The sequence below is a fragment of the Scomber japonicus genome, chromosome 5 (genome assembly GCF_027409825.1).
Source record: "Scomber japonicus isolate fScoJap1 chromosome 5, fScoJap1.pri, whole genome shotgun sequence".
NCBI lineage: Eukaryota > Metazoa > Chordata > Actinopteri > Scombriformes > Scombridae > Scomber > Scomber japonicus.
The window spans coordinates 14,184,737-14,194,879 of NC_070582.1; the positions used below are offsets into that span (position 1 = coordinate 14,184,737).

Consider the following 10,143-nt stretch of genomic DNA (forward strand, 5'->3'; position numbering starts at 1 on the left):
GGCAGAGGGTCTAACTGAGCATGTGCAGTGTGAGTGTCATCACTCTAGCATGCTTCTGATTTGAGAAATAAGACTTGTTGCAACCGTCCCCTGTTGCAACTGTCCCCAGTCTCCCCTACAATATCAAATATTCCCTCTTAAACTGGGATAAATCAGACACAACACAACATCCAAATAAAGATGCTTAAATGACACTGACTCTAAACACACACTCTACAGAGACTGAAGTCCATATGGACAGAAAATCTTTTTTTTAAGGAGGACATTTTCCTGGACGCTACCCAAAGTGGAGGTAAATATTTTCATGGGATGGACAATTTCCTGTAGGATTTAGCTGACAGTGCTACAGGCCTGAATGACATAGGGTAAGCAAGGATCCAACTTAAGAAGTCACATTTACCAAGAACAAGTTTATTTCTTTTGGCACAGATACTATGATAACCACACGACTGTCTAAACAACTTTAATGAATTGCTGTTGTGACCAGAATTTAAAGAAAATAAACTCTAAAGCATTCAGTTTCTCATATATTACAAACTCAATTACAAGGTTAATGGGGTAGAGCTTTGTGAGGGATTACTCAGTATTATATTAATGAAGGCGCTAACGTGATTAGTATGTGTGTGTGCTGCTGGATGGGGAGATTACTTTTTGTGTTGAATGGTGAATAAGGTTAATTATGTTACAAATGTTAATTCATGTACATATGTCTGTGGCTGGACCTGTAACCCCTCAGTTAATAAATTATTTAAAAAAGAAAATCTGATATGGTAACACTTGCAAATCAGGACCGACTGAGGTGCATGTCCATACAGAAAGTTGAAATCAAATATACCAATGTGTTTGAAGTTGTAAAGTGGTAATGTATATCAATAAAAAGGAGAGGTCTTGACTATGCAGCTAGCTAGTGCCCATAAAGTGGCACAGTAAAATACATTTTATGTCCCAGAAGTGTGGTTACATAGACTTAGACATACTTGTTGAGCTAGTTGGCATGCTACTATGCTTGGTGAGCTCACTGACTTTTTAGCTCACCATTGACATTGACATGAAACACTAGCCAAACATATTAGCCCACCAAGCTGCCTGCCTCGCTTCATCACTAATCGTACAAAAGTTGACACCGTATTTATTATACCATCAACTTCTGTCTCACCACTGGCTGCAAACCTCTTGTGTGGAGCTCCAAGTCTATATTTCTGCAGAGCAGGGTTATATAAAATGATATGGTCCAACACACCTAATTTCCATTTTGGACTCTCTGCTATCTCAAATGTTGGCACTATAAAGACAGTAGCACAAATCTCCCTAAGGTAGCACTCTGCATGAAAGCTCTGTGTGTATCGACTTACTGTAGCCTCCACGTGCTAATCCTTTGTTTAGGGTGATTCTTTTGCAATCACTGCCAGAGAGCAGGAGGGGCCACTGAGACCCCCTCATCCCTTGAGGTCATCCAGAGCCACAGCAACGTCTGGTGAAAGTGCGACTCAAGCATCTCACAGCCAGGCTGTTACACCTCCATATGGGCCCATGAATTAAACATCAGCTAGGCAGACGGACTCCCTGCCTGAAAGCTTGAGGGACCAGAAATGGAGGCCAATTAAACCATGCCCAGTCTATTCAGACCTTACTTTGTCGCCAATTAAGAGGGCATATTACGGATGGGAATCAAAAGGGGTGATAAAACAGTTGGGTTTGATTTGATACACGACAGAGAGCTGTTTGCATAAAATCTTAGTGACTGAAGGGGAGCATTTTGTCATTGGCAATGATTGCTAGTACTGTTAAGGCTGATTTATGCTTCTACGTTTGGTCGACGTCAAGCCAACGGCATACCTAAGCAGAGCTCTCTGCATCGCTGTCAACCCCTACGGCGTCCCCTGACATGCATCTCCCCAGAAATGTAACTATGCACCGAGGCAACGCAGACCACAAGGGCTGTGATTGGTTTGCTTGGTAGCAAAAAATATACAGAGTAATAATTAATAAATAGAACAATGTCATGTGACAATCATGTGCATTATAACAAAACACTGCAGAAACTCAAAATCGACACTGATAACCATTCAGGTTTATTGCACCGCGACAAAACACGACGCGATGGAGAGACGCAGAATTTCGAAAGGTGCACGACGGCGTCGGGGCACCGGTGATGTTACGCCGTGGAGGTTATGTAGAAGCATAAATCAGCCTTAAGCTACAGTATACTCAACTCATTAAGAATTCTCTGAACAATAAGGATTGAATCTACTTGAAATCTGATTTTCTTAATGCTTACAAATGCACAAATAATATTTTTTTCCAGTAATTTGAAAATAAATTTCTGTAAAAGCTTGAATACTGAAATTGGAAAATCGTGCCTTGACACCACACTCTGACACATTATGTCACTATAGCATTATACACATTCATCTTTGCTGCAGTTCAGTTCCTCTTCTCCATCTCTGACACTTGTCTAGTGTGAGTAAACACTACTGCAGATAAGATAATAACAGGAAACACAGTTAATGACAGCAGCAGAAGTGAACTGAATCCGGAAACTTAGTTTCTTCTAACAGATGGAGATGATCACAGATGTGGCGCAATCACAAGCTTCTGGTCAAGTGCTTTGCTATGTTGCACAATAAAGATGTACCATTGAGCAAATCATGTCATCAAAAATGCATCATTATTTTCCTGTCAAGAACAATAAACAAGGTCATTATATCCCTTGTTGTTCATTATTTATACACAGTATAAATTATATTGTGAATGAGAAAAACATTTGTAGCGCAACAAGAAGCACAGAGTAGTTGATTTAGCTTTCATGGAGCAGTGCCATGTGCAAATAATATATGCACCTTCTTACCTTCTTACTGTGCAGGATGTAAGTATTAGGACAGTGATTTATTTCATTGTGTAATTATGTTCCAGCACATTAAAACAAAATACTTTCTGTGAGGTTAAAATGTTGACTTTTAACTTTTTAGGGTCTGGGTGTTCATATTGTCTCCTTTCACACATGGACTACAATCCCGAAGTAATCAGGACTTTACCCTGAGGAGCTATACTTTGTATGAGAACGCAGACCATCCCAATCAGTTGCACTGGACATTAAAAGGATGTCAGCTCCATAGTACAAAGTCAAATTAATGTCCAATTGAGCCCATGCATGAATTGGACAGGTCATTTTCCTGAGAAGAACAGTGAGCAAGTGGGCATGTAGACGATTCTATCAAGCGACTGACACGAAACAAAATATACAGCATCCAAGGGTGAAGAAGGGTCACTTACACAAAGAAGCCAATGTCTAGTCATTGTCTAGACAATGAGATTTGGGAACTTCTGTTGGTAAGGGCCAATGATGAAATTGTGAGACAAATTCAAGAAAGGGCAAGACATTTGGTTGTTTATGACCAAAATACAAACCAGTTATGTGACTGTTCATACTTTGTGTGTCATGTTGTGCCTCCTGCTCCCTACATCCAGGGTCCACCCTCACCTAAATCAAATGATGTTTTTGCAATAGATGAGAATGCATCTGACATGGATGATGTGTGCCATACATCTGAAAGGGTACCTGTATATAACGGATACTGATATTGGATGAACCATCCAGAACTCTTTACCTTTAGAGGGAAGGGAGATGGTACATTTTAAATGGGGCAAAAATGTCTACATGATTTAATACAGCTGAATTAAAGAACACTACTAATTCAATACACAGAAACGCCAAGGCAAACAAAACTGTCCCAATACACAAGACATTTTGGGTTCCTTCAACCACAGTGAAGAGTTTGAAAATGTCATTGCACATGTTCATGAAGATTTTTGTCTCCTGCAGTAGTGAGTACTTTTCCTTGATGGGCAGTGATTTATTAGTGAAAGGTGTTTTGTTTTTGTTTTTTAAATTGAGATGGACAATTAATGGGATCCCTATGGGTCATTATATTATGGCTTTTCTTCTGAGGATTTTTTTTAAATGCACTGATCTTTTCCTGGCAACCCAATTGTAGTGGGTGCTGAAACACAGAATGAAAAAAGCTGGGTCATGAAAGTTTACAATTTTCATTGCATTTCTGTGTAAGTTTTTGTTGCCAGGTACAGTTTTGCTGACATTGATCAAAAAGGTGGCAAGATGAGAATAGGCAACTTCTTTGGCTCATGTCAGCCATGACATAAAACATAAACATACCATATGTCTGCTCTGCTTTTTTTTTCACCAGTTTCTATGAACCTGCTGTTTTCAGCTCAACACACACACACACACACACACACACACACACACACACACACACACACACGCAAGCACAGTACACACATGTTCCTATTTGTGAGCTGGCAGGGAAAATTCTTGAAGATATAATCTTTACAACATTTGTAACTAGGAATTCATTGCGTTCAGCTCTCGATACACCCCCTCCAAATAGCTAACGTTTTACATCAATCTGTTCCCTCAGGGTAGGAAAAAGTGTAATGACGGTGAAACTAAAAGAAACAGGTGTTCTTGCTGTGAGTATCTTTGAAGGTGCTGAGTGTTACAAAATGATTGTGAATCACTGCTAATTGTATGAAATTACAGTTGTGGGGTGCAAAATGAAGCCATTCTAGTGTAGTTTGAGCCAACTCAGTTCTAGTAGTACTTTGGAGCATTATAGATGCCATGAATTATGGAATGACAAGGGTATTTCTAGATGTTTACTGATGACTCTGGTTTACTGGAAATGCTGCAGGGGATTTGCAGAGAGTTCACTTGATTATGATGATTGAGATACATTTCAATGGCAAATTGTTCATAAATTACATGAATAAAAATACCAATTCAGTTTCAGATTCACCAAATATAAATATCCTAATATAATATAAAACCTAAGTAAGCAGAAATAAGCAGAAATAAACTAAAGTTATGTGTAACTTGGAGACATGGGTGGATTAAAACCACTGAGTCTACAATTATTGGATTTGGCTGGAGCTGTGGCTATTGTTTGTTAAAAGAAAAGTTGCATTTATTTGTGACTTTATGAACAACAGCTCTTCTCTCAAGAGACTAAGTATTTAACCATTTGATTTTTAATAGACAGCATTGCCACTCCATTGTTTAGCTACACAATAAAGCAAAACATTTTACAACAGATATTTACATGAAGCTAACAGCTATTACATGAAGCTTCAGTTTCATTCAGTTGCTTTATCAGAAAAGGCAGCCATGATCAAACCAATTGAGAGCAGACAAATCAAAGTCATTTGTATTCCTTGACAAGCAAAACCAATAACCATGGCAAACAATACAAAAGCCAGCAGGGAAATATCTGACCGACAATAAATCTCCTTTAATATTATTTCAGCAGTATAATAAACTGCAGCGTTGGCTGCACAGTGTTCGCAGGACACATGGTGGTGTCTTGCAAATCCAAATTCAGTCATTATGTGAGTAAGTATGTGAAACGTGTTCAGCTGTAAAGTTTCATGTTGGTTTTAAAGTAATAATAACAGACTAAATGAATGCATAAATGTCAATTAATACAGAGAAGCATGTGCATCTGATTGGCCACTTGATAAATGTACATTATACACAATTTACATCACTCCTGAAAAATGTGTCTATAGCTTGCTCAGTGCTTGATTTTCTTCACCAGTCACCAGCTTAGCACACAGGTTGTTTGAGCTTGTTTGCTGGAAGTAATTTTCAGTCAGACTACTACCGCTTTGTATTGCACAGAGTCATTGTTTTCAATAACAACTGTAGTACCTGCTGTACCTTAAAAAGCTAGATGGCCAGATCAGGTGCTCATATAAACATTGAAAGAGGTCTTGCTCACTGTAATCATTCTTTTTGTTCATACTGACCATGAAGAGATCCTTTCCTGCTGCACTTTAAATGTAACAGATGTAGTCCTACAGTATGTGTTCTGTTTATCTGAAGCTGATATAAGGCTTCAGCTATCCAAATTAGTCAAATTAAATCCTGATATCAAATTCTTCAATGTTCATTTGGGCACATGACAATTGTGAACCTATCATTTTAACATACCCTTTATACTCATATGCTAACATTAATAAATACCATAAGTGCCATTTAGTAATAGTAATAGGTAATGGGTTTGAGATTGAGGCACTCAGCAACTGTGCTCAAAAGTCCAGTCAACACAGTGACATCAGCCACTGTTTTGAATGGACTTTCAGGAATTTCAGAATTGCAGAGACATGCATAGTTTTGAGTGAAATATACCAGCCAATGCCTTTTCTCTGACTTTATCAGAGGAACAGTTAATGAACAAATCAGGGACAGTTGTCAAAAATGTATATCCTGACTTCAGCTGAACCCTTTCTTATCTCAAGCTTTATCTTTGTCACTTTTTTTTCTCTTTTTTAGGTGAATATTTATAGAATTTTTCCTCCTTTCTATAAATGATTTATTTTGTTCACAATAATGCTATGTATTGTATTGCAATGATTATGACTGGCTATGTAACAGTATACATTTACTCAGATTTTAGCCTAATTCTAACCTGAATCCTTTTCAATCCCCTCTGTTCTTGGTTTTTCTATATTCATATGTCTGTTTATGAATAGTATTCTCAACATACAGTACAGAGGGAGCAAATATATACCTGTTAACTATGCAAGTACATGTTCCTTTGATTGAAATTCAGTATTAAACTTTTCTCAACAACTCTAAGATTAACAAGCCGAAGAGTGACTCATAAACTGCACGGCACACTGAAGTGTTATTTTCCTCAGCCAGAGTTATTTATGACATATTGCTTCATTGTGGGGCCATCCAAACAAAGAAGTTGCACTTGCTTTGAATAGTTGCAGTTAATTGCATATATAAGTCATGCCTATGACTTATTCACTGAGCAAGGAAATATTAGTTACCCCATGACTGACAGAGTTATTTATTGTCTATAGAGTACTGAAAGTAGACTCTTGACCAACAGTTTCCTTCCTTCTGGAGATTCACTTCTCTTGTAGGGCGTTAAGTTTGTTACTCATGTGCCAGTTATATTATTGGTTGCAGAGTCAGACAGGAGTGCTTCTTGACCAGGGCTTGAAAGTCGTGGACTTGGAATCTGTTTATAATATATATAGGTATATAAGATTTTTTTTTAAGACAAATAATTCAACAGGACTACCCGAGGAGAACATACCATCAAAATCATGGCATGTCTTGCTGTCACACTTGGAGTCACCATTTTATTGGGATTCATCAAACTCTCAGCAGCTAATAAGAACACATGTGACTTTTATGCTGCAGTTGGGCAAAATATGCCATTGATCCACAAGGGACTAACAAAAACAGACGGGCTGAGATGGACTCATAATGACACACTTATTTTCTACAGACAGCAAGGCAAAGTATCGGTCGGGAAACCAGAAGACATCTCTGAGACTGGATCTCTTTTGCTGAAGAACTTAAAATTCTCAAGTGCCGGGGTATATGAAGCACAAGTGCTCCATCCAAATAAAACAACGACAAATACGTGGACTGGTCGACTCTGTATGATGGACAAAGTATCAAAACCTCAACTCAGTTATGTCTGTGACTTCAAGTCCAGTGCTGTTAATCTGAAATGCCATGTGGCAAAACCGCAGGGTTTGATGTTCTCATGGACTCTCGATGAAAAAATCTTAACAAGCGAAATAAAACAAACACTGAGCGTATCACTGGCACATTTGAAAGGGGACAGGACCTTTACATGCAGTGTGGCAAACAAAGTCAGCAAGGAGCAGAGTGACCTTGTTCGTCCATCATGTAAAAATCCATCACCATCACCTCCACCTTTGCTTTGTTTTACATCCAAAACTGTTGTAGCAGTGCTAGCAGGAGGAGCAAGTCTTATTCTGCTTTTGCTCATCATCACCTTCATATTATGTTGCTGCCACAGACGCAGCAAACACAAGATGAGACTCAGAGATAAAGGAGAGCTCAGGATGCTTTCGCTAAACAAGCGGGACCCTAGCTCCACCGGCCCAGTTTACGAGACTATGCACCCACCTGAGGACTCTCCAACTCCTCCGAGCCCCAGGCCTTCACCCACGGTCTGTTATCAGAATGTCTCTCAGTCTGAAGTTCAGACTGAAAACAGGCCTATACAGCTATCCATAGCTGCCGAAGAACAGAAGCCTTCACCAGTGCCAAAGCCGAGGACGAAGGGCCCCCAGACACCAAACGTCTGAGTCTGCATTCAGCTTGAGGTCTAACCTGCTGAGCTCTCACTGGAATATGCTGATTTTGTAAAGTACAAATCTTTTTTTTTTACCAAAGATGTTTACCAAATGTTTCAGGAACTAAGACAAGGCTTTATGACCACACAATTGAAACAAAATGAAAAAAATCATACAAAAAAAGTCTTATTTTTCTCCATATTATAACCCTCCATATTGTTTTTCACTTCATCAATAACATGTATAGATGCAGTATATTGACAATGGAGCTGTCTGTGTCAAGGAATATTGGGTTTAATCATGTGCTGTGGGTCAGGGAAGGATAATTTGGGGCAGAGTCATCTGTTTATTCCAAGTAAATTTAAATGTAATTTCATGTGAAAAGTTTTGTTTTAAAAGATTGGTTACTTGATCCCTGCTACACATTCTGAAACATGAACCATGCAAGCTGAATTGCATTAAAGAGGCATCCTTCACTTTTTTATGTTGTTGATGATGTTTTATTATGCATTCTTTAACAGCAGAGCAAATGTACCTGTAACTTAATGTTTTGGAATAAAGCAATGTTTTGTCAAAAAAAATGTGTAAAATAGTTATGACAGCTTAGAGTTTGCATATGTAATAGCGATTGCTATGGTATATGGTATATATGGTACTACTGTATCACAACATCGATCTGATCTAATTCCTCATTTCTATTTTGATCAATGCAAGAACAATTCAGTTTGCAGCTACTCTAAAAAGATTTGATTTTCTGCACTATAATCATACTGTTTGTTTATGTACATGTTGTTTGAAATAAATAGTTGTCACAAATCATATATCTCACATTTCTATGGAAAACTATGATAAGCTGCTTATTTTTGTCAAACAGTCTTTTGTTCCTGCTTCTTACATGTCAGCATTCTTGCACTTATTAAAATTTGCTTGCTTGCAAGAAGTTATTAAAGGGGGTAAAAATCAATAGAGGAATGGATTAGCAAAGGCAAATATCTATTATCTCCGATGGGTAAATGGTAATCCACACATGAAAGTGTTTGCTGTCTCGCCTAATGCTGTGTGACAGCCACATAATAGAATCCCCCTGAGCGTCATCGCCTAAAACTTACAAGCCAATGTCATCTTTTGTCAGGCCCTGCTCCACTCCTGCTCTCTTTACATGGCTGAAATTTCAGTCCAGCCGACAGGGATTTGGCAGTAAAGCTGGTATCTGCTCCTGGAACAATGCCAGTTGTCTTTCTTGAGAAACACTGAGACTTAGCTGGCAACATGCCTTGTCACTTCCCCTCACCAGCTAAAAAAGTGCATGATAAACATAGACAGACAGAGCAACACACACGCACATGCATAGGAATATAGGAATACTGGATTCTCACACACACACACACACACACACACACACACACACACACACACACACACACAAGGGACTATATTTCATGATACAACTTAATGAAACACATCTCAGATGCCTTTGCCAGATCAGCCCTGGAAATGGAAGGGAAATACTTCTGAAATGTGTTTAATCAGTGGCTCTTGGAGTCTAGAGGATATACCCTTTTGATGTTGGAGTGTGTGTGTCCAGGAAAAGGGTCAATTACCCATGGAAAGTATTTATACTCATGTCAGATCATTCTTATTACAGTTCTCTCGTTGTCACAGGCTGCCAAGTCTGGGGAAAGTACAAACCAAATCAGAAAATCAGAGTCAGCCAGCGCTATGGCCTTTATCATCAGATTTGACTGAAAACACGGAGATGATTATGACCTATTAGCATTCTTGAGCCAACTTAGCACTCCTTGACCTTAGGTCTTTTTCTGAAACTCAAAATGTGCAAAGCAATGACAACTCTTATTTAGTTGAAGCCACAATCCTCCAATCAGTTCCCAATTTAATGAAAATGCAATGTGGCCAATTACTCTTGAGACTTAAATTGTGATATTATAACTCTGATTTATATGTTGTTGAAAGTAAAATCCTTTAAAGGTAATTCAT

The 10,143-nt window shown here is 38.5% G+C and overlaps 1 protein-coding gene across 1 annotated transcript; it reads left to right on the forward strand.

Moving 5' to 3' along the window:
• Positions 1–7,140: 7,140 nt before the first annotated feature.
• LOC128359123 (uncharacterized) lies at positions 7,141–8,213 on the forward strand. The gene has a single exon (XM_053319547.1). It carries the CDS (start codon positions 7,141–7,143, stop codon positions 8,158–8,160), a length of 1,020 nt encoding a protein of 339 aa, XP_053175522.1. The 3' UTR covers positions 8,161–8,213.
• The last annotated feature ends 1,930 nt before the right edge of the window (positions 8,214–10,143 follow it).

Bases quoted from the DNA above. Each gene is read 5' to 3' on its own strand.
- LOC128359123 (XM_053319547.1), top strand. From the start codon at position 7,141: ATGGCATGTCTTGCTGTCACACTTGGAGTCACCATTTTATTGGGATTC.